This window comes from Armigeres subalbatus, chromosome 3, assembly GCF_024139115.2.
Source record: "Armigeres subalbatus isolate Guangzhou_Male chromosome 3, GZ_Asu_2, whole genome shotgun sequence".
NCBI lineage: Eukaryota > Metazoa > Arthropoda > Insecta > Diptera > Culicidae > Armigeres > Armigeres subalbatus.
The window spans coordinates 232,332,230-232,358,698 of NC_085141.1; the positions used below are offsets into that span (position 1 = coordinate 232,332,230).

At 36.9% G+C, this 26,469-nt stretch overlaps 1 protein-coding gene across 1 annotated transcript; it reads left to right on the forward strand.

Annotated features, from left to right (window-relative positions):
• The first annotated feature begins 467 nt into the window (after positions 1 to 467).
• LOC134220801 (uncharacterized) lies at positions 468 to 20,574 on the forward strand. Its single transcript, XM_062699896.1, has 3 exons — positions 468 to 815; positions 19,923 to 20,047; positions 20,110 to 20,574. Exons 1-3 carry the CDS (start codon positions 720 to 722, stop codon positions 20,213 to 20,215), a joined length of 327 nt encoding a protein of 108 aa, XP_062555880.1. The 5' UTR covers positions 468 to 719; the 3' UTR covers positions 20,216 to 20,574.
• Positions 20,575 to 26,469: the final 5,895 nt, after the last annotated feature.

Below are 26,469 nucleotides of genomic sequence, written 5' to 3' on the forward strand. Positions count from 1 at the left end.
TTGGAACTATAATAAACTTTATTGCGTGAGTGCTTTCTCTCTCTTGACCAGCTCTCTCTATTCAAATTAAAGTGCGGGAATAATTCTCTCAACGGAACACGTGCTTCCTCGCACGTGATGTTCCATGGGTCCTTTCTACGTACAGTAATAGCATTTGCAGCATAACATGAACGGTCGTGTTGATGCCGGCCGGCATCCCAACCTATGCCAGCGGATATACAGATTTTACTCACGATAGCTTCCTATCATGCGTTTAAAGGGGCCAAATAGCAACCAACCGCCAATTAGATGTGCCTACCGCCAGCTCTAAAATATGCCAGGCAGCATTATCCCCACTACCTATTGCCTGGTTCGAATCGAATCCGAGAGCTCTCAACAGTCTTTGGGCTCTCTGACATTCTCTTGCTTCTCGCAGGGTTGTGGGCTGCTCATATAACGAACGGCGTCGAAAACAAGAAATTCATTCACAAGTTGCCCGCGATACCGATCAGAGGTCGAGAATCTACGCATAGTTTGCTCGCAGAGGAGGATTTGTGGAACTGTTGTTGGGGCAATCTCCTTATCGCATATCAATCTGAAGTTAGTGCTTGTCGAGATTACATGTCAAAAGATAAAAGTGGATATCACACTTTCGAATTTTAGAACACTATTGAAATAGTGCAATAAGTGACAATAAGATATTGTTGAAGGTGCCCAGAAAAAGACAATACTGAGTTACAATGGTTCGTGCAATTCAAGTGTGCAGTATGGCTATGTTCGTGCTTTTGCTACTATGTAGCAGTCAGGTGTCAGAACAGGCTTCTACGTTCATACAGGTATGTGCTACATAATAAGTGTGTAGTGATTTGCATTGAGTTGCTTTAACTAGACTTTCTGCACAATAATCAGATTAGCAGAACAGCTGTGACAAACAAATATAAATATTTTCCCCGTGCCATATCAGTCCAATGTTTAGTGCTCAGTAATTTGGAGCAATCGCCTCTCTTTTGTCGATGAAAACAAAAACATCTCCTGACCTTCAGAACGTCCTGATATGTAGACGAGAAAAAAAATCCCGTCAAAACAAATCCATCATAATTATTTGGTTACTATGGACTAAAATTAAGCTTTTATTTGTTTGAGAAGTGTCACAAATGTATTATTTCCTTACCTGAGCTTTGCGATATCAGGTCGTGCTGCATTGACCATTGTATGGAGAATTGAATACGTGTGACAAAGGTTTAGATCGATGTGCTTCAGAAATGAATATACACGCATTGTAATGGCGAACATACAATAGCCTAATTTGTGTATGTATAAGATTTTATTGTGTCCTTTTTACAATATTATAACAATTGTGTGTAGAACGTCGCTGTAACTCAGATTTGCTTTTAAATGCCTTAGACTGTGGCCTCCAGTTAGCCTGGAGGCAAAGGTTTTCGATTCTAAGGACTGATCTAAAGATGTGATTTTCAGCTACTAAAAGGTTTTCCTGCCATTGCGTGCAGGAAAACCTTTCAGTAGCTGCAAATTTGCTAAAAAGAACATCAAGTTGAAAGTTGTGCTAAGTTACATTTGCCTCGTAGAGCTGTAAAAATAGAAAAAGAAGAAGGCCCAAACTAAGGATTGAGAGCTAGAAACTGAAACACTTTACAAATCTGAAGTGTTTCTTTGTAAAATGCATCAGTCAGTTTTTATGTCGTTTTTTTATTATTTTTATTGAGTTTTATTTTGTTGATGATGAATTATGCAAGATACACATAATTAACCAAAACAATCAACAATATGGTATAGAGCATTCGCCATACTTTTCAATAAAAGCACATTGAACTTTCTCTAATATTTTTAATTGTAGTTCACATACACATACGATGAATTGAATAAACGTATTTATGTCTATGTGTAGATGCAGCTTGAACTAGTTTTAAGTAGAAATTGGCACTTTAAAATTTTAGTAAAGTTCAGTTGTTTTAGCCCGAGTAGTAAAAAGTACGTTTGTGTAGGAAAACCATATACGTAAAACATGGAAAACTTGACATAAAAAAATCGTTGTGGGTTGTATTATCGGCAGTGTTTTCATTGGGTTCGAATTTGGAAAGACTGCTGCTGCAGTAGAACAATGTTACCCATGCTACCACTATTATTAATTATAACAGAATCGTTGCATCATTCTACTGAGCACTGAGAAAAAGAAAAATAATGCACCGATCCTATCCTATCAATGTCAGATTTACAACAAATAATTTAAGCTGAGCAAGCTAATTTCTTAGCTGAAGAAAACCTATTTTTAAAGAAATAAATCAATGTTTGTTGGGTTGTTCGTCATATCCAATTTTCAAGACTAGGGAGGAATGGAGAATATATATCAATATCATACATGCGAATCATAATTATTCATATACAGTAATATCCCGTAGTTATCACCCCCCCCCCTGGTAAATTTTGGGGTGATAAAATACGAAATATGACAAAATAGATTTTTTTTAAAATTTTCTTAATTTGTTTCACAAGTATGAATCAGTTTATGCCTTGGGAAGGCAACGGAACACATAATTTCTAGTCGAAAAGACTTACAGAATTCATGACAGGTACTTAGAAATTATTCATAATAAACCACAGGAGGTGAAAATTATTTAATTTTTTCTTGTGTTTATTAAAGCGGACTTAAACCACTAGATTCATTCACTCTCAGTTATTCCATGAAAATCATTATTGTTTACGGTATTATTTACAAAAATAAAAAGGATAGTTAAATTTAAAAAAAAAAATGGGATGACAAAATCGGGTCGAAATCGTTATAAAATCGGGGGTAGACATAATCTGGTGAATACTGTATCTAGTTTACGCTCTCTTTACTGACCCTTCATCCAACAACTACTGGGACATTGCTGCCTCTCATCTTAGTGTTGCAACAATTTCTCACAATGGCGAATCAATATTTTCTTAGCTTGATGGCTTTTTTTCTGACGCGTGTTGACTTTTGTTTATCATCTTTGGGTAGCGTATTTTATCCAGCATCGTTAATTTTAGATGGAAATACAATCTTGAAATAAAATCGTTTTTTGCAATACATATTATGGTTTAACCATGATATGTTGAATTATTAAAGAACTATATTCCGTATTTCCATTAAATTCTACTTTACTTAGGTTAAAGAATTTTAATTTATTCCTAGCAATACGTTTCGGTTGGCGAATTCGGAATTTACGCTGTTTTCCATATTTTTATAACCATTTTTGCCTTTCTCGTATACTAAGTATACGGAAAGGCTATAGAACTGCTTATGCACGTACACTGAATCCCCTTTCAAATGTTTTCAACGTCGAACAACGACGCGTAAATTTTTGTACATTATTTTCAGAAGGTTGGCTTCCTAAATAGTAGACGAATTGTTTCATCAGCTGAGCAATGAAGTATCACGGAAAATGTAGGGAAAGATTATTAGACTTGTTTCCTTGGAACAACTTCCCCCTCAATTAATTGCATATTATTCGGCAACTCGGCCGTACGAAAACCATTTTTTTGTTAAATATCTTGGCTGTGCATATGCACAGCATATGTTTCGAAATGGACAAATTGATATGAAATTTGCGAAAAAGAATCCACGTGTCTTGGAGGGACTCGAACCCTCAACCTCCTACTCTCTAGATAGGCGTGATAACCCCTACACAACAAGACCACTTAAAGGTCACGTTTGCGGAAAAGCCATCAGAATCCGAGTACCAACCTCCACCGCGGTTAGCTCTCTTTTTTGCAAATTGAATATCTTTCGGATGCTTGATTTGTCCAATCTCCACATGTGCTTTACTATTGTATACCCACAGCCAAGCGAGTGCACATTGTTTATTAAACGAGAGGATCGCACTCCATGCCCCCCAGTAACTGTCTGGGCGGGACGGTATAGAATGCGAATTCAATCGCACTCTGCTGTGCCAAAGGCTTGCTTGGCTAAAGCATTTGATGAGTTTGATTGCCTTAACGTAAGCGGTCGCGTGTACTCAGACGACTAATGACGGTGAAAGACCGACACTTGATTACAATTAATTGCATATTATTCGGCAACTCGGCCGTACGAAAACCATTTTTTTGTTAAATATCTTGGCTGTGCATATGCACAGCATATGTTTCGAAATGGACAAATTGATATGAAATTTGCGAAAAAGAATCCACGTGTCTTGGAGGAATCGTAGTTCAGAGGATAATGGTTAATAAACAATGTGCACTCGCTTGGCTGTGGGTATACAATAGTAAAGCACATGTGGAGATTGGACAAATCAAGCATCCGAAAGATATTCAATTTGCAAAAAAGAGAGCTAACCGCGGTGGAGGTTGGTACTCGGATTCTGATGGCTTTTCCGCAAACGTGACCTTTAAGTGGTCTTGTTGTGTAGGGGTTATCACGCCTATCTAGAGAGTAGGAGGTTGAGGGTTCGAGTCCCTCCAAGACACGTGGATTCTTTTTCGCAAATTTCATATCAATTTGTCCATTTCGAAACATATGCTGTGCATATGCACAGCCAAGATATTTAACAAAAAAAAAAAAAAACTTCCCCCTGTTATATCGAGATCCAAAATAGATTTGTTTCAGCATATATATTTACCATAGAAGGGCAGATGTTTGGATCAATTCCCAGACAATAGAGTTCCTGCACACAAAAATTGTTTATTTTTCAGAGTATCTGTGATAAATCTGCTTGAAATTTATTATTTTTTAAACGAAAAAAAAACGAAATAGAGCGAGCCACCGAAGTTCGTTGATTACAACCTATTATAACATGAGGAACTAAATCGCCTGAGATTAAACTTTTCTGTGAAAATCAATATAACAAAAATTGAACATAATTGATGATTTGGCTCATTAAAACGATTCAATATTTTATCACTAGAAAAAGAAAATCACAAATTAACATCAGTCTGAAAAAAATCCTTAAATACGGTATTATTTACGTTTGCGGTATTATTAAAAAGAACGACTAAAATTTTCATTTTTTTTTGTGTGGTGACAAAATCGGGTAGAAAACGTGATAAAATCGGGACTTACACTGCTTTGTTGTTGTTTTTTCATTTTTACCTTTCTCGGGACGTGATAAAATCGGGAGTGACAAAATCGGGTCAACACAGTAGATCTGAATAATTTTCCATTACATTTAGCAATCATTACATCACAAAGCTATGGATATGCAGACACCTCTGTCTGTACCAATAATAAGGACAACAATGCTGTTCAATTTTATGATATTTAAATACTTATAACTGATCTGGGTTAATAACTAAACTGGGTTCTGACAAATCGCCCCAAGCGCTAATACAAAATTACTAATTTTCATGAACAAGTTTTCGTGTACATAACAGATCAAATTGATCACAAATATCAATATCAAATCACTGATATCCTTTCACCCTATAACTGAGGTTATTCAACAACAAATGTACGAATGAATTGATATGAATTAATTTCCATTTTCATTCTACGAACAAAATGTCACAAGCAGAGGTGCAATTTATCGACAGCGCTTGCTGACTAGGATAGGATGTGACAATTCAATTGTGACTGCCTTGTTGCTTCCTCAGTCGATTGCTTCGACGAGGTGGTGTCCAGTGCTTCCGAATATTTTTTATGCAAAATCTGCCGAATAATATATGTATAAAATTAATGTTTTATCGTTCATTTCTTCCATATTTCGTAATCAAATATGCTACGTACTATCAGCAAAAAGTTTTTACAAGGAATTAAATGAGTTTTACAGTGAAAAGGGTAAAAATTTGCTTAATAATGCTTCAAATCAAGTATTTTATATTATCTTAGCTTGCTGAGTGCGATTCTTTTGTATTTTCTCTGCTCTCTGCATCTCTCTGCCAATGATGATGCCTTTCAATCAGTAAAAAGGCAGCAGGAGTAGGTTAGCCAACTCGGTTTGCCAACAGCGGGCTGAAGCTGATAATCATTCAGCATACATTTCTTGTCTTTTTCTTCAAGTGATAGTATTCACTAGCAACCCTATAATAAGAGACCACCGGAGTGAAAAACTGTCAAAATGGCAACGTATGAAAATGCATGAAATCGTGAAAATAATACTTACAGCACTTGAACTTTTTGCTTGCTTCTTATGGATGCAAAAAGTAAACAAGTCGAAATGGAACCGCTTTTGACGGTTCGATTGGAAACAAGATGGCGTCTTTGCCGATCTCTTATTCTAGTATTTTTAGTATTCACCATACATTTACATATGGCCCTCAGTTTCACGCACCAGTGAGTAAACTGAATGGACTGTCACTGCGGGCTGCGCGTGCGGTAAGGTATAAATGCCTGGTAGTGATTGCTTTGACACAGCGGTATCATTTGATGTCTTAGGCGGTGGTGGTGCAATCACCTTGATAATGAGGAAACAATGGGTTTGATAAAGCTGGTTGTAGTAGTTTGGCGTGATGAAGAGGAGTTGAGAAGTAGTCCAGTTCCTGGGAAGTTTGCGTTTACATTATTGTTGCTAATTCTTGCTGCTAATCATATTCAGTTTTCATTGCTAGAAAGTGAGTGTGATTATGCAATAATGGTATCAATATCCTACAAATCTCACTCACTTAGACTGAGAATTCGCAGCCCTGATCACAAGTCACCCAAAAGGCGCTTGGTGCGGTTTCGCTGAAGCCCGACAATTTGATCATGCAGTACTGTAGAAGGTCGTGATCGTCATAGGACAGAAAGCAAAGCGTCATTTTCTATCTCATGCAACCAAATGATAATATCGTGGGCTCTTTGATAAAATTCGCATGAAAAGCAGTCATAATAGGATTTATGCTTTATTTTAATATGAGTATTTCGAAATTATTTTAATATAACGTAACCGTACCCTGGATGGAGATAGTACTAATAGTGGAGGTAGTTGGATTTTCATGAACAACGTCGGCCTGGTCAACTAGTCCTTAATAAAATTGACTCCCTTGTACCCATAGTGGAGCAACTGTACCAATAGTAGCGAGTCTCATAAGAAATCAATGGATAGAACCACTATGGGAACCAAAATTAATTTTTACCACCACTAAAGGAACAGTGCAAGCAATATTTGGTAGTTATTGATCTTAAATAACATCAATCTCATTTTTGTTAGCAAATTTATTAGCTTATTAGTTTATCTATTGGCTAAGATATTAAAACTGTAAATATCCCATAATAACCGATTTTCAAAATATTTTTTTTGTGTGAATCTACTAATATCTCCACTTTTGGTACCGTTACCCTATATGGAAAATAACAATGATTCGTCAATAAACTAATCATATTCTTTTAATCCACATTGTTGAAAGTGGTAGTAAATTGGAAATTGGTAACGCGTAACATCTCTCTTTGCAATTGAGAAATTTCAGTACTGCGCTTGATCCCTCATTATTTGATTATAAAAAAATTAGCGAGAAATATTTTTTTCTAAATGATAATTTTGTTTGTCGGGTGTATGCTTTTACATAAATTTGACGAATTTGATGAATGATAGGATTACCATTTTTAAAATGATATTTCCGGCATATTTTCGAATACGTTTATTTACAAGCAATTTCCAGACAGTCGAGTTCCTGCAAACATAAATTGTTTGTTTACGTTAGTTTACGAGTGACGAATCTGCTTCAAATTTATTATTTTGTTTAAGGTGATTATAGAATGAAGCCAGAAATCGGCCATTTTGTAAGCCACGTGCTTTTCCAATATTCTTTTCAAGAGCACGAGATGAAAGAACCCTAACGCGTACGGGGCTGAAATAATGGTAGATCGTTTGTTTAGTTATGCTGAGCAATTATAATTTGAGTTTCGGCACTGTACGAAAACTATTACGCCAGATTTGGGCTTTTGGAAATGTATGTAGATAAACGTGTGGTGAATTTGAAATTCACCACGGGCCTCATTCTATAATCACCTTAACGGAATGTGTTGAAAATGAGAAAAGGGGTTCAAGTCTCCTCAGCCGCTCCTATATGTCTGTTTAGATTGCAATGCTGGAAACTGTCTTCGCCATCCCTACTGCCGAAACACTTACGTATCGAACTACTGAACAAATGGTCTTTCATAATGCAGCAACATAATCATGCGATTGAAAAGACATTAAATGTTGCCAAAGTTAAGGCATCACTTAGAACTACTCACCGAAAACAAGTGTCTCAACCATTGACATAAAATTTTCATTGAATGGAAAACAATACAACAGGTTGATTATAATTATTTGATTTCACTCTTTTACTTCAACACATTGAACTTTCCGCACTTCCAACGCACTTATAAGGTTTTGTACGAGAACTGAACCGGCATTTTCTGCTTTCAACCTTTCACTTCATTTTTTTTTCTCGTTTTTTATTCAATCGATTCTTTAACTTAATCAATGTCAATGCACTCATATTTCTTACCGTTTTCAACTATTTATAAAATCGGAAACAAGAAATCAAAAAACAAAAATGCTGCAATGTGAACCAGCTGGAATAATTTTTCTGATATTGGTCCAAAATCGGGCTAACATGTATCAGTCCAAAACAAGATTAAAATTTTCAAAATTTTAATTTGAAAAAGAATCGTTAAAAATAAGGGATTTTTGGGAAAGTTGATCCCTAAGGAGTTTAATAAATCGATTGAGCCTTAATACAAAATTCGATGGAGAGGGGTGTATTCATCATTATATTACGTAAAGACAACTTTTGGTTGTTTGGACAAAATTACAGTATTGTAAGATTTTTTTACAACGATTGTATTTGTCTACATACATTTGAATAATTCAAAATATTATACACATGCACGGCTACAAAGCAAGACCATGCTGAAGGTGTCTGGGTGGATTTCCGATATAACTAAGGTGACCATATGGTATCCTAAAGGAGGACATGTCCTCCTTTTTCATTAGAAATCAGATGTCCTCCTTTTGCCCTGAAATGTCCTCCTTTCTCGATATTTTGAGAAAACAGTTGCAACAATAACTTTTTCTGAAGATATTCTAGTTTATTAAACAACACTTCATCAGAGATCCCATCGCAAATGGAGCGTGACAAACGATTGCGTTTTTTTGCTTTCTAATCTAAATTATTTTTCTTTAAATTTTCGAATCAAATCAATGTAAAAATCAAACATTAAATGCATAAGTTACAGTAATACAGGTGTCGAAGATTTCAGAAGAATCGGAATTGTGAGAAATGGATAAGAAAAAAAAGGAAATGCTTCTCAAGATTTTATATAAGTAAACACCCATCGAACGCATATATCGCACGGTTCGTTTATTGAATATATGAGGCGACGAGCAGCCGCAGTTTCTTTAGTTTAAATCTAAACAGTTTTGAATTTCTTCAGTTGAAGACTTTGTGGACAAATCATATAGTTACCGAGGAGAAATTACCTCAACAATACCTCATTCTGTTATTGATACCATAATCTGTTATGAACAAGCCTTGCATATTTAAGAGGTAAAAATACCAAAATACCAGGCCTAACATATTCTGTTATTACAATTCCAAACGCATCACAAATTATTATTCGTTTGGTATTGAAATACCTAACTAAGCTATGCCTACAGAATTTTGCATATAAAATTTTGGTATTATTTTTTTGGTATTCATCTCTTATGGAAGACTAGTTCTTAGCAATTTTTGTTATCGAGGTCGTCGATTCTGCTCGGGTAACTGTATAATTTTCATTTACATGCCTTAAATTGTGATTCTCAATGGCATTCAAAATAAATCTCTTCTGGTCTACTAAGCATCTTTTCTTCGGTCCTAATAGAACCTAATGAAGTAAGTGATCTAGCGATTGCTAAATGTTCAGATTTGTATGCAATGATTCTTGTAAAAAACCTGTGGAATATTGTTGAAAATGCTAGCATAAATATTTGTCAATGTTAGTCAATATTTGTTCACTGTTGATTTCAAAATTAGTTGAAGCTAAAATCTTCGCATTATAATGATAGTGCTTGTAGTTTAACTGGAAAGTGCTTAATATAGACTATGGAAAGAGTCGGAAATGTTTAATTTGGAGATGAAATGTTAATAAAGTAGAAGAAGTGTCTTTTCTGCCTCGACTTATATAATATCCTTAATCATTTTGAAAACTTCAAATCCGTCGATTTTTTTTATGTCCTCCTTTTTTGCTACGATTCGGGTAAATTGTCCTCCTTTGGAAAAATTTGATATGGTCACCCTAGATATAACAGTATCATCGTGTTAGCCTCATGATATACAAATGCAGAAATGGCTAACTTGGCTTAGAAACCTTGCAGTTAATAACTGTGGAAGTGCTGAATGAACACTAAGCTGCGAAGTGGCAGATGTAATGCAGTGGGAGATGTAATGCAGATAAGAAGAGAAGAAGAATAAAATCTAACATCCGCTGGTTGAATATACGCTTAGTATTATTTTTCATTAATTCTGACAGATCACCTTTTCCGTCAGAAAATAACTCGACGAGAAAGGAAGATTTTCCGTAAAACAGCAACGACGGGAAAGGCCAATTATAATTATCAATATACACACTTACAACATTTCTATCGTTTTTCTATTAGAGGAATTCGAATTATTAGGAAATTTATAGAATCACGAAAAAATGAAAGGCATTCTACAAAATGTTCACCAATTTTTATTTTCTGACAGGGCATGAAAGTACGCGTTATCTGCTTATTATTGATTAAGAAATATGATTAATTAATCAACTTTCAAAACAAAGGAAGATCTCTATTTGAGAGTGTTTTTTTAAGATCAAAACCTGCGGTATTTTCATTGGTTGCCTGAGATGGAAAGAGGCACTTTGCTCGCTGTCTTATGATTTTCATGAGCTTTTCCAGCACTGATCATGATAGAGAAATGCATAGCAAATTCGTTCCTTGTGTGTCTGTAAATTAATTAGCATGCAGAGGAAGAAATCCAGTCCAATGTAGGCTTTGTTCCAATTCATTGAACAACTGTGCTTTCACGGTCGTATGGGTTCTGAAAATTATAGCAGAAGTGCTTAATGAAGCCGAGCATACTATTGGCTTTACTAATTATAATATTATTGTATAATGCTCTATAAATTGAGATTGTGGTTTAATATTACCTAATAAGGCCGATACAAATATTTAAAATCTATTTTGTGTCTCCCCCTCGGATTTTTTGCCAAAAAATAATATATTGAGGGGGCAACAAAATAAATTCGGATAATTTTGAGGATTTTCAAAACATTCTTTAACAAATCCGAGGAGTTTTTTTATATTTATTTTTTATTATCCCTCTCCCCTTGACGTTCCGGAGACCAGTAGGACAAAAAGTTAATTCAATATTTGTAACGGCCTAACTTAACAAACTTTACATTTTCGATAATTTTGTTTCCTTCGAATTTTAAGCATTTTTATATTGCCCTTTTTAATACACCATGAGCAAAAAAAAAAATTTCATTATAAAGTTCTTCGCTATCGCTAACGGACCCGTAACAGACCCTCTTCCCTTCGGATACCAAACGACTTTTAAGTATTAACTCATATTTATTGTGGTGAGATGGATGTAGCAAAACCAGACCTAAAATGCTTTGGGTTTCGCCTAACCTGTTAAAGTGTTGAAATAATAAGGAATGTAGAAAAAATAGATTGTTTACATTTCAATGAAACATCTAACATTTTGGCTAGACAGAATGCATTTGTGGGACAAGCCTACAATGTACTACGCACCTCCACGCGCTGTACATACATACATGAATAATTGCTGATTAGCTGATGTGTGGCGTTGATCTCTAATAGCTGCCGCGTATTGCCACATGAGTTTTCCTGCTTTTTGCCTTTCTCGTATACTAAGTATACGGTAAAGGCTATATGATCGCTCCAAAAACAAACTTTTTATAGAAGGCCCGGAGACCCATAGTGTTATATACCAATCGACTCAGTTCGACGAATTGAGGTGATGTCTGTGTGTGTGTGTGTGTGTGTGTGTGTGTGTGTGTGTGTGTGTGTGTGTGTGTGTGTGTGTGTGTGTGTGTGTGTGTGTGTGTGTGTGTGTGTGTGTGTGTGTGTGTGTGTGTGTGTGTGTGTGTGTGTGTGTGTGTGTGTGTGTGTGTGTGTGTATGTGTGTGTGTGCGCAAAACTACTCAAAAAATGTCACTCATTTTTCGGGCACTTATCTTCAATCGATTTGCTCGCAACAAGTTACATTCGATGCAGAATCCTGTCCCATTGTTTCCTATTTGAAATTGGCCAGATCGGACTATGGGATCGAGAGTTATGGCCAAAATACAAATTCATACGAAAAAATCGCGTAAAAAATGTCACTCATTTTTCGGGCACTAATCCTCAACCGATTTGCTCGCAACAAGTTGTATTCGACGCAGAATCCTGTCCCATTGTTTCCTATTTGAAATTGGCCAGATCGGACTATGGGATCGAAAGTTATGGCCAAAATACAAAATCATACGAAAAAATCACGTGAAAAATGTCACTCATTTTTCGGGCACTTATCCTCAACCGATTTGCTCGCAACAAGTTGCATTCGACGCAGAATCCTGTCCCATTAATTCCTATTTGAAATTGGCCAGATCGGACTATGGGATCGAAAATTATGGCCAAAATACAAAATCATACGAAAAAATCGCGTGAAAAATGTCACTCATTTTTCGGGCACTTATCCTCAACCGATTTTCTCGCAACAAGTTGCATTCGACGCAGAATCCTGTCCCATTGTTTCCTATTTGAAATTGGCCAGATCGAACTATGGGATCGAGAATTATGGCCAAAATACAAATTCACACGAAAAAATCGCGTAAAAAAAGTCACTCATTTTTCGGGCACTTATCCTCAACCGATTTGCTCGCAACAAGTTTCATTCGACGTAGAATCCTGTCCCGTTGTTTCCTATTGAAAATTGGCCATATCGGACTATGGGATCGAAAATTATACCATTTTTTTTATGGAAAAATCTCTAAAAAAATGTCACTTATTTTTCAGGCACTCTTCCTCAACCGATTTGCTCGCATTAAATTTCATTCGACGCAGAATGTCTCATATTTTCTTATTGAAAATTGTCCAGATCGGACTATGGGCTTAGATGTTCTGGTCAAATTACTATTTATTGTGAAAAAGAGTTCAAAAAAGTCTAGCTCACTTTTTTAACAATTAGACTTCCCAAGCAACACAAGTTCAACAAATCTAGTTGCAGTAACCATATAGTGACTGTATCCGGTCATATATAAGTTACTGTGATTGATGTGCAATATGTGTGCTTCTCAGGTCGCTCGCAACAGATTGCATTCGTCGCAGAATCTTGTCCCATTGTTTCCTATAGAAACTTGGACGGATCGTACAATTGGGTCAAAAGTTATGGCGAAAATACTAATTTTAAAACTACAAAATTAAATGCCATTTTTTGCTCTTATGCTAATCCGATTTGTTTGCAACAAATTGCGTTTGGGGAGAATTTTTTTTATGCATATAAACAAATATGAAAAATAAGACCAATCCAATATTGGTGTTATTTTAGATTATTTAAAACCTTTTGAACGAACGAGAAAGGCACCATCACCGCTAGGTGGATTAATCTGGGTTTTTTAAATGTGAATATTATCAATATGATTGAGATTTTCAACAATTTTAAGATATCATAAGCTAGGTCTAAGGTGTTTAACCTTCGCATCCACACAATAAATGATTGATAATATTCAAAGATACGTAGGTAAAGTTAGGAAAATTAGCTAGTGAAAGAATATAAATAGTACTAGAGAAAGAAACCCAGCTTTGCCCGGGTGTTGCAAATGTCACATACTGAACTATTTGCAGCACCGCACTCTAGATCATTTTTTTGCTTTTGTTTTGTTTTCTCAACAGCTGACCCAAAATTGTGTTCTAATGATTTTTTTACATTTCCCCGTTAAATTCACCAACTTTTTGTATATACAAACCTTGCGAATCTCAAAACGAATCAATTAGGGAAAAAATCTTGAAAATCGGCCAACCCGTTCGCGAGTTAAATCGTCAGGAAGGGAATCTCAACTCATTTTTATTATATAGAAGATAATAGAAAGTATAAGATTGTTAAATTTACCAATAGATGTCATCTCAGCAAGAGACGCGCGGCTGCAAGCAAGACTATGCTGAGGGTGGCTGGGTTCGATTCCCGATGAAAAAATAGGTCTGCAAAAATTTCGATTTGGAAATTGCCTTAGGCATAAAAGTATCATCGTGTTAGCCTCATTGATATACGAATGCAAAAATGTTAACTTGGCTTAGAAATCTCGCAGTTAATAACTGTGGAAGTGCTTAATGAACACTAAGCAGCAAGGCAGCTCTGTCCCAGCAGGGAATGTAATGCCATTAAGAAGAAGAATAAAAAGACGAAGGATAAAAAAGGGTTTCATTTGCTTGATTAGTTCCTGAGTTATGTAGAAATTTCTGTTTCATTTGTATGGAAGGCCCCCTTTCCATAGGGGGAGGAGTCTAGAACCATCTTAAGAACCTTCCCCAGCCCAAAAATCCCTTATATACAAAATTTCACGTTCAGTAGTTTTTGAATCTTAATTTTATTCATTTTAATTTTACTTCGAATTGCACACATCGTTGCATGTTTTTTACTTGAGTACTTTCAAATACAATCATAGCCAATGTGTTGACGGTCTCTCGAACGATATTATGGTGATTGATGATGACCTTCGATATGATTAACCTTTGAGATGCTTTCACATGTAACTTTGGCGTTTGGGTCTTTCTGCATTTTCTATGTGAACAACTCTAAGCTGATTTTGGAAAATCACTACCATAAAGCATAAGAAATCATTGCACATTGTGAGGTGAACAGAAAGGAGCATTTTCATCTCGTAGCTTCGAGTTTTTCTTTTTCTCGAACGATTAATCTAATTTGAGAATGAGTTAACGGGATTTCATGGTTGCAACCACAAAAGTTCAACTCAATGGACGCAGTGGTTCTACGCCCCATCAAAAAAAAAAAAACATTCAGAAAAATATATTAAGCTCGTTTAGTGGAATGTAAAAAAACATTGTTTATCATAATATTTGTATCAATTGTACCTAATATTCCCAAAATGGATTCATTCAATCATCTAAATTCCGTATTGTCTGTAAATGACGTTACTTCGAATTAAGGTGGACTTAGACTTGCTTTGATAATACTAATTGAGCTACATGTGTCGAGAAAGGTTACAAATGGTTTAAAATAATTATCAAATCTTAAGCAACATATGAAACGCTCTTCTCTAGTTTTATCCTAACTATACCATCCAGCTGTTTTGTATTTGTATGACATGCAGTGCTTCCTCAATTAACATCAGCAGTTTCAAAACCCAATTCGATGTGTAGACGGCGGCCGTTGGTTTGGAACGTGATAAATCCAAATTCTGATTGATGTTCTTTGGGGCTGCTCCACGACAGAACTTGAACAGATGGCCAATTCGATTACACCACGAACATTCGACAGCTGCTTTAATACAGTTTCTAGAAATGTGACCAGCTTCATTACAATTGTGGCAAACCAAATGATTGACTGTTGACTGTTGGAAACCACAAGAATTCTTCATAACATTCAAAGACTCGAACCCGTTTCAAACAAGCAATTAAATCCATGACCGAATCAAACTTCTGCATAGCCAACATCGCGTGAAGGGCGGTATCTTGAATTCTTTGTACCACATATTTAACAAGAGCTGATTGGCTGAGGTTGACTGTTCTTCCGATTGCCATTATTTCGTACACGTACCTTTCATAAATTTCGTCCGACCCTTTGAAACGCTTCATCAACCGAAAATGAACATCTGCTTCGTCAACGATATTCGGAAATCCCTTCCTCAATTCTGTTTTGAAATCTTCCCAACTGGCTATCTCAACACGTACGGCCTCACACCAATTACGTTGAACCTCTCCTAAACGAGTCACAGCGTAATGAAAAGCCAGGCCAAACATAAATTTTCAGTATAAGACGTCCAACCACAAGTTTGTTGTAGTTTCATCAGGATTGAATAACGGAACCAACTTCTTAACATCGCACTATGGGGAATCAGGTGGCCGAAAATAAAAAAATCGACTTTCTCTGATTCGTAATTCAAGTTGACCTACTAAATGCTAATGCTTTGGAGCATTAAACCCCAGTATATCAGCACTCTAAGCCATATGGTTATCAAGATATAGGCATTAGAGCCAGACACTTTTTAGTTCTTGAAAAATCAATGCATTATTCAACTGTCAATATCTTCGGCTACAGTAGTTCTTTTCCAACTCTTTAAAAAGTTTCTGAAAGCTTGTTTCATGGACGGAAGAACGGGTTAGTTATGGGAAAATAGGTAGTGAAACATCCGAAAATGACCCGAAGAAAAAAAAATTTTTTTTTTCATACAAAAAGTTCCATACAAAAAAAGTTTCTCAAAGTTTCGCTTAGCGACTACCACTACGACTTTCTTTGGACCTCCCAGAAGGCATTAAAACAAATTCCAGCTGCTTATGGCTGCAAATCTGCGATTCCGGTAACTTTTTCGAAAAAAAGTCATTAATTTTGAAACATTAAATGTAATTATTCTCATAATACACGGCAGACTGTGATGGGCTGGATACAAATCCCATGCGTATGACAAAAGAGCATCAAGAACAGTTAAAATAGAGATAGTAGATAACACGAACAGTGTCGTAGGCTTCGTGGTAGGCCGTGTACACGATAGCTTATGCAGCTATATGATACTCCATTTGGCGTAGGCTCACCAAGAGGAGGCAACTCATTATCTATCAAGTATCAAGCAAATAAATATGAAAAAAACAATATACTCTTGAGGGTTACGAAAATACTCTAGGCTTCATTTGAAATTATTTCATAAAAAGTAAAATTTTGATATAAGGACATCTTTCGATAATTATTGGTATGTACCTAGGTGAAATAAATAAACAGAACATTTATGAATGTCTATCTGAGTGCATAGTGAGCTGTGATTGCGAAGGTAAATCGTGTGAAGTGTTTGTACTTATTATTTGGTGAATCACGAATTATAGGCAACTCATTGAAGTATTTAGAGCTCACGAGGGACGTCAGGTAGATCGCGTTGAAAAAGCTTCGGAATATATCTGCCAAAGCTTCGCTGTGGATAAACAAAAAAAGAGTCAACTCCATACAAAATTGAAAAATCTGCATTTGAAATTTGAAAAAAAAAATGGCAGGCCGCATCCCGGTCCAAAATTTACTTTGACTCATAAAATGAGGAATGGCTTGACACAGAATTTGAATTAGAAGAATTTTATCATGCTGAGCTTGCAATACAACAGATTCGAGTACAGAAAAATATACCATAGCAGATATTTTAATCGATCTTGAAGAAATAAATGATGATTTTGTTGAGGATGTTCATGTACATCAGCGGTTCTCAACCTGGGGTACATGTACCCCTGGGGGTACCTTCGCTGGCCATAGGGGGTACCTCGGTCAAAAATGCGCAATGGCGGACGTATCACAATTCCAATCGAAAGGCATTAATAAATATTAATTGTTTATTCTTTATTTCAAAAATTTGTATATGGAATGCGATCAATGAATCAAAGCCAATTGAAACCTGTCTTCCACAACCAGCACAATGTATGAAGGGCTGCGGAACAAATGATCAAACGAACAAAACGTCGAATGAACAAATTTTAAAAATCTTTAATGCAGTCTACGTACCTGTTCGAAACAAAAGGATGAATAATATGTTAAAAATATGCTTCTGAAGCCTCCTTTCAAGAGGCTCGGAAGCCTCCTTTCAAGAGGCTCGGAAGCCTCCTTTCAAGAGGCTCGGAAGCCTCCTTTCAAGAGGCTCGGAAGCGTCCTTTCAAGAGGCTCGGAAGCCTCCTTTCAAGAGGCCTTCGAAGAGGCCTCGGAAGCCTCCTTCAAGAGGCCTCGGAAGCCTCCTTTCAAGAGACCTCAGAAGCCTCCAAGAGGCTCGGAAGCCTCCAACAGGCTCGGAAGCCTCTTTTCAAGAGGTTTGGAAGCCTCCTTTCACGAAGTTTTGGAGCCTCCTTTCATGAGACTGGTAAGTCTTATTTCAAGAGGCTCGGAAGCCTCCTTTCAAGAGGCTCGGAAGCCTCTTTTCAAGAGGCTCGGATGCCTCCTTTCAAGAGGCTCGGAAGCCTCCTTTCAAGAGGCTCAGCCTCCTTCAAGAGGCCTGGATGCCTCCTTTCAAGAGGCCTGGAAGCCTCCTTCAAGAGGCCTGGAAGCCTCCTTTCAAGAGGCTCGAAAGCCTCCTTGCAAGAGGCGCGGAAGCCTCCTTTCAAGAGGCTCGGAAGCCTCCTTTCAAGAGGCCCGGAAGCCTCCTTTCAATAGGCTCGGAAGCCTCCTTTCAAGAGGCTTGGAAGCCTCCTTTCAAGAGGCTTGGAAGCCTCCTTTCAATAGGCTTGGAAGCCTCCTTTCAAGAGGCTCGGAAGCCTCCTTTCAAGAGGCTCGGAAGCCTCCTTTCAAGAGGCTCGGAAGCCTCCTTTCAAGAGGCTCGGAAGCCTCCTTTCAAGAGGCTCGGAAGCCTCCTTTCAAGAGGCTCGGAAGCCTCCTTTCAAGAATCTCGGAATTCTTCTTTCAAGAGGCTTGGAAACATACTTTCAAGAGGATCAAAAGCGTCCTTTCAAGATGCAAAGGGAGCTTCCTTTTAAGTGGCTCGGGAACTACTATCAAGAGGCTCGGAAGCCTCTTATCAAGAAACACAGAAGCCTACTTTAAAAGGATTTAAAAGCTCCTTTCAAGAGGCTCGGAAGCCTCCCTTAAAAGTGCCCGGATTTTTTTGTTTTATAAGGATTGGAAGCCTACCCGTACCCAAAGTAGCCGAGAGGGGGTACCTCAATTAATGCAAAAGTTCGAAGGGGTACCTCCCAAGAAAAAGGTTGAGAACCGCTGATGTACATAATGAATAAATAAATGTTGGTGCAGTATACTTATATATCTTGAAGCTTTTATTGCATGGAGTTCGTTTAGCTTTAATAGAGCTTTATATTGTATTCCCTTTACTTGTTTTACGGGTTAAGAGCCTGAACCAATCTGAAAAATCCTACAAAGACAACCTGTTACGTATGTAGATGCAATGGCCTGTATTTGACGGAGTCCTTGTGCAACTTAGAACATCTGTACAACTCAATTCACATAAAAACAGTATACAATTTTCTAGTTTGAACTCTACAGGTCTGCGCTGCAATAAAATACACATCTATAGACTGCTGTGTACATGAGACATTCGTAGATAAAAGGGATATATTCCATAGAGATCAAAGGTCTGTATTCCAGGGAGTTTGGAGACCTTAGAAGTAATAACGACCTGCAAAACAAGTATTTCACATCTTTTAGACAATAATCTACGATATAAGTGTGAAATATTGCAGAAATGAAATGAAAATATTTTCGGCCACCTACTTGTATGGAGCCGCCCATAGTGCATCGTCCGGATGCATTGGAGTTTGATTGTTCATTGTTTGCCCAGTGGGTGTAATGGGAACTTGTTGAACCTTGCCACCGGTATTTGGCATAGCTTGGGTGTCTGTAATTTGATCGACAACTGAGATACATTCCAAGGCCTACTCGTTTCATATCGGTAATGAATAGTTTATTAATAAATCAATATTCTACTGCACTATTGTCTTCTAGTGTAAATTTTATGTAAATTTTAGCTTACAATCGTTCTTCGTGAAGGCTTAACCAAATGCAAAATATTCTCTATCTGCTGTTAGGCCTCTACACTGAGTAGTGTGAGATTTGTACTACGAACTATGAAGGGCTAGCTCGAGAAACATACAGCCAGCGTGCAATCATCTAAAAATATGCTTGACGATTTTTCATGAAAATCTCAATTCGAATTCTAACCTGTCCAATGTTCATTTTGGAAATCTATACTGTTTTTTACGCAAATTAAGTATTTTTAAATTTGATATTTTCACAGTTATGGAATATTAGATGAAAATATTGTTCAAATATAGATAAGAAATTTCGTCAATTCAGTCACTAATAAAGCTTTATTGTTTTCTTTGCAGCCTTCGATTCGTCTTCCACGTTCTGTGGATCCTGAACAGGAGGAAAAATGTACGGACAACACCGCCTGCGGATGGGCTGTATACAAACCATTTACTCGTTCGATCGAAAATTACATGAGAAACACGTAAGTTCTTGCTACAAAATTTTCTAGTGTAATTTATTTCTAACAGCGATTTTTCCAAACAGATGTTCGTGCCCGGAACCAACCAGATGCGTCCGCACCGATGACGATTTGTCCATCAGTGCGTTCGTGTACCGATGCCGAAAAACGGATACCACGAACAAGCCCTAATTTGGAGGGAAGTATCGATTACTTCACAGATTTTCCGTCTAAAATCTAGTTTTAACATGACCGATTCAGATATTTGACAACAGTAATCCGATCTTAATTTTAAAAATTTCCTTCCCAACTATTTTATTTATATCCTTTCAACATGTTGCTTCTTTTATTTCCTTCATCAAGAATTAATTTAATTTCAGTTTATTGATTATTATTACAACCTATATGGTTGTACTCTTGACAAGACTAACTTGTTCGATTTCCTGTCGACCATGACAGGTATACGGTATCATTAAACATTTGTTGTTGAGAAATATCAACATAAGTACAGAATTACCGATAAGTTAATAAATGTAAGTAAGATGCGTCAATCAGTTCCTTTATTATGTGGATTAGCAATCAATGTTAATTAGCATTTTTACAACATACTCACAAAGGTCTAACTAAGACTTCAAAATCCCTTTCTCAAATATCTATTTAGGCGGCATAGTCAAGATAAAAATACAGTAAATATTGCTAAACTGCCTTCCGTGGCACAAAAAGACAGAAACGAAACGTTTACATTGCAGGTCTCCGTGGCGTATCCCAACGAATAATTCTTTTAATCTTACCCTATTATATATTACCCAATTCGAACTGACATCATCTGGCGACTGTTTTGAACGATACTTAAATACGATGCAAAAGCTATGTGACAACGGTCTGAGAATATTTTCATCAGATCAGTACAAACATATGGCTAGTTTTCACAAATAAACCATTGCGTTTCCATACTGGAAAAATTGAAAGCAACGACGTTTCGGAACATGAACGCACACTGACCAGTGAAGGCTGGCAATGGGCGAGAAGAATAGTACCGATATTAGAGTGTTAGAAACGTACTTAAATTGGACTCATGAGCTTTCATCGTTGCCTTTCACACCACACCTAAAGTGCGCCAATTAACATTGATGCTAATGAAAACTCCCGGGTAATGTCATTTTCTGGTGTAGAGCAGTATTTATAACAAGAATTTTCATTCACGATACACAATATTGGAAGATTCTATCACAGCCATTCTCCCACCCTTATAACCATACAATAAAAAAAAGTAAAGACACTCAAGAAACAAAAATCAGTATTTGATACGAAGGCAAGGAATAAAACGCACAACATGCTGCTGCAGAGAGATAATTTTGATGAAAATGTAAGGCATAGTGTAAGCATGATATTTGTATGGACTGCAATATCGACCACATTTTTTAAGGTGAATAAATTTTAAAATAAAAAGCGGTTTCTTCCGAATCTGAGCTTATTATTGAAATATATCACATGTTTCCAGGTTCCGCAAACCAATAACAAATTCGCTTCACCAAATCAGTGTTAAGCTGCACAATGATATCACAAATTACGCCTTATTACCACGCGAAAGGTATAGCAAGAATTTTCTGGATCCATCTAGAATGCAGAAGCAATAACCGACAACTAACGACCGGACGAACAATTGCCATTCCTCAAACTGTGCTCAGCGAAGGTTAAACACACGAGCATACATATTTATGTACATATGCTTCTTCGTGTGAATCATCAAACACAATAATTTGAAAACAGCATTCAGATAACCTTTGCTCAAGTGCAATAACAAATTCACACACTAATTAGCGGCACAAGAAATCAATATGGTCGTGATTTGTATTGCCGAAGTAGCATTGCAAGATTTATTATCGGATCTGACCAGTTTCGTTACGGTTCCGGAAAGAGCAAATGAAGGTCTACATAACTGTCATGTAAGAAGTCTTTGGGTCATTGACGTGGTTTAAAAAGCACGTTCCTTCATAAATGGGATTCAAATCATGAGCTAGGTGGGTTAGGGCATTGGAAAAGAGATTTGGATATCTGAAAATCATCCAACGAAACAAAAAAAATCTATTCGATATGGGTCGGATTGAGTCCATACTGCAGAATTTGTATTCAAATGAATAGAACGATTTTCAAATGAGGATATTCTTAGTCCCCTGTGCTATGTATTTCTAAACGACTATTTTCTTTTAACGCTTTATAGCAGTATCATAAATCTCCACTGATTCTGTTGAAGTTCCATTCCAATAGGGTAAATCACTACTTGGGCCTATGGACCCGATTCTCGGCTCACTGCACAGAAAACTAATGATTTATACTGTTTGGAAGCCGTTGGTTCATGGTTGATAATTTTTAAAAAGTCTCCCATTTATCTTTCCCAATACACAATATTTTTCAACCACTCGTTTTACTCCTAATTGATCCAATTGTAGAAAATAAAAATGCAGATTTCAAAATTTCGTTCTCCGTTGCCACGCCACTGAGCCGGAGTGAATCTTTCCACTTTTACAAAACGGTATCATCAAATAAACACCTACCCGAAAATCGTCACAGTATTCGATACAATCATTGCTTCAAGCTTTTAATCACCACACCACAATCCTAAACACACGCACTTCAATATTATCACTAGAACTTATATAAACATATTAGAAAACATTTGAAAATGTATTCTGAAACCGAACAAAAAATCACCTCGGCTCAAGAAGTTCTAGCCGCACCATGCTGCCAAAAGGCCAGGAGTATGAAAATGATCCTTCATCGTTAATAGGAAAACTGTCTAATACGTTGACGCTATCATGTTCTTATCCAGCTTTTTAAGCAGGCCATGCTATAAAATTTGAATCACCCCTTTTGACATTTATGTTGTACACTATAATTTTTATAATTGGATCAAAGTAAGCTAAACTATAAGTTGAAAAATATTGTTTACATTACAACTCACATGGCAAGCAACGCTTTGTAAACGAAAACAAGTTTTATCTGAAATGTTTTATCGTTGCCTCTCTTAATTTTTCTACACATTTCTCAATTTGTTTTAGGTGTTTGAAAAGCTGCTGACTGATCAATCGGAGAGAATGATGCAGATGCCTCAATTCCAGGTCCTAGTCACAAAAAAAGTCATTAGGAGAATAAGACGTACGACGATATTTAGCAACATTCTTTTAGTGAACTTGGTTTTCACAGCTCATAAATGGTGCAAATATTCATGGAATACTGATTCCGAGGGATTCAATGTATGAACATAGAAAATCTACACCCTAAACTTTTTCTAGCGCTGCAAAAATACCAAATTGCATGTAAATGCTGTACACGGTATATGGAGAAACGATAGGTTATTGGGTGTTTTTATGGATCAAATTCAATTCAATATTCGATTCAAAAGACCCCAATATCCTGACCCACAAAACTATTGATGTTAGGACTTGACTCGGTTCAGACACAAGTTCAATAGCACGGTCTTAATTAAATAAAACCTGTATAAAAATTGATCTACTGGACCCAACGATCCGTACAGTATACAGTATACAATATAACAATATACTTCAGAATTCTCTGTCAGCTGGCGTACGTTATATTTTCTAGTGAATACTTGTACAGCATTGGCGTATCACTGGCGTAAAACGCGCTTGAGAAAATGCTGTCTAACACAACTGCGAGGAATAATACGAACAAGGACTCCAACATCCTATTTAAATTTAATTGATTTTATTTACGTTCATAAAATGGAGTTGCAGCCTGGTTTTAATATTAACACACTGCTGGTGCCTACATCCAAAACTGTAGCTCTAATAAGGCAGTGCTTTTTATTTTACTTTTATAAATACTGATATCTCCGCTGAAATTCAGCATGGTAGAGGAGTATGATCAGTGATCACATACCATCAAAAACAATTTAATGCATAATATAAATTATAAGAGATAATTTTTTTTGCTTCTACAGATTCTATCGTTTGATGTCGTATAATCAAGACAAACCCTGAGTTTCCGGAATTGGGAAGATTCAATAGACGTAATCGATTGATTGATCCGAACGAAATCATCATATGTATAATTTATGGGGCATGGCAGATATACATATATACACAGCGTCCAGTGAGAAAATCTGCAATCAAAATTGGTGATTTTGTATATTATTGAAATAATTTACCGTGATTCGAAAACTTATTATTGGCATGCCTGACAGGTTGCAAAACAAAATTTGAAAGTAAGGCTACTAGGATGCTGGCATAAAAATGTACACAGCATCTGTCATAGTTGAATAACCCCTTACCAGATTTATGGCTAGCGTAAAAAGCTGGATATATATATTGCTGTTCCAGAGAAAACTTTCCTCTTTACGGTTCAATTTTTAAACTACCGCAGCTGTCACTTCATACTTTCTCTCTGCTGTTTGGCATGGCATTCTACGATGACAACGCCAAATATCAGATTTTTGTTTCAGTGTATTGAAGATTTTCAGGCTTGCGGTAGAACTTTGACAGCTGCGGAAGAACTTTACGGAATCCGCAAAATGGAAAATTTTGAAAAGATCCGCAATAAAACATAGTTGGCATTTGTACGACCGCGCTTCACTCAAGAATAGACAACCCAATTTATGCTAATTTATATCCCTTTTCTTCTTTTATTTACGAGGAAAAATGTTAAGATGAAATGGGATGCTTTGCAGATCAATGCCCAATCTTTTCGTTGAAATGGTTTTTCGTACAATTTTGCATGATTTTTTTTTCAATTTTGATCATCTCTTCTATATATATAAAACAAAGTTGGCATTTGTACGACCGCGCATGACTCAAGAATCCAGCTTTCCACGCTCGCCATAATGGCGGATGCTATAAAAAGTTTGACATTAACTGCTTCCCGACACTGAACTGAAATTATCGTCTAAGTATGCGTTAATGCTCTTCGTCGCCAACGACAACCTAATATTTGTTATTTTTCCGACAACAATCTACTCGAGTATCCAACTTCAACATTTTTACATGTATCATAAGAGTACATTTTAATTTTTAATTCTTTATTTCAGAAATCTTAGTTTAGACATGGCAGCAATAGCAGTTCGAGATTATTCTTAAAATTACTTACGCATTCCCTTGCCCTAGCCTTTAAGTGATGGTCAGAAAAGTATTCTACATCCGTTCTCACTATAGCACGACAGCTCACCATTGATATAAAGAACCTACATTATATTTACGGGAGAATGATTTTGTTGAGGTTTGCTTTGAGTCTTTTTTCGACCCCAGGAGATCTGCTCAGATCCAGAAGAAGAACTACCTAAGCCCCAAGCGCAAAAGACAGTCTCCAACAGCTCTCCATCGTCGGAAACGTATTAGCCTTGTCGCTACACCGGCTCATAAACATCATGAACACTATCGACATAAATAGAAGCTCGTATGTATGTTGTTCATGCCGAGGTTCATGCGGCTTTAGGCGGGCTGCTGCGACCTTAACCCGGGGCTTCGACAATTACTGCCTCCGCATGTTGTATCGATGGAAAGCTGCAGTAATCTGAAAAAGTGACGTAACAGCCATTTTACAACATGCATTCTTAGTGAGTAGTATTCGTTAACACCATTTTTGGAAAATGGCGCATACGTCACTTTTTCAGATTATGGCAGAAAGAGGGGCATTCTTTTTCAGCGAGGAACATCCGACAAGTATGACGTTTTTCGGGATAAAACCTACTCCAAATTCCCGTGACAAAACACATTTCCCTCTACGCCACTCCGATTTGTCTAAAAACTTCTCGCATCGTGAGTCAATAAATTCTATACAAAGCAGTACTTTTGATAATATTCTTATAATAAACTGGATGACAACGATGTGTGTTCTTATGCTCCATGCCGATTATAGTTTGTAGAAGTTGAAGTGTATATTGGGGTGGCAGAGGTAGCAACTCGCCAGCTACGAAAGCTGAAAAACGCAAAATGAGAAGACAGACAACATACGACTACAGGACAGTGGGTGTTCTGCTGGAAAGACGAGCAGTCAATGACTCACGATGCAAGAAGTTTCTAGACAAATCTGAGTAGCGTGGAGTGAAATGTGTTTTGCCTTAAATAAAGTCCGAAAGATGTCGTACTTGTCGGATGAAGCCCTTACACAATTCCTCGCTGACATACAGCATGCTGAGATAGGAATTATCGAAACCCTGGGTCTGCTGCGGCGTTTCCTGCGATTCTAGTCAACTACACGCAATAGCTGGTCTAAAGCCGCATACGAACATATGAACTTCTATTTTGCCGATAGTGTTTATGATGTTTATATGCAGGTGTTGCAGCGAGGCTAATACGTTTCCGAAGATGGAGAGCTCTTCAAGCTTTCAGCGATTCGATGTTGACAAAATTAAACCGCCAAAGTTCGCCAGCTATTCGAGAATGACTCACGCGCACACCCCGGAAGCTGCCTTTTTCTTAAAACCAGCAGTT

Excerpts from the sequence above, each read along its gene's own strand:
- LOC134220801 (XM_062699896.1), top strand. The coding sequence starts at position 720 with ATGGTTCGTGCAATTCAAGTGTGCAGTATGGCTATGTTCGTGCTTTTG. Across the intron at positions 816-19,922 it reads AGGCTTCTACGTTCATACAG|CCTTCGATTCGTCTTCCACG; the intron begins GTATGTGCTACA and ends TTTTCTTTGCAG. Across the intron at positions 20,048-20,109 it reads GAAAATTACATGAGAAACAC|ATGTTCGTGCCCGGAACCAA; the intron begins GTAAGTTCTTGC and ends TTTTCCAAACAG.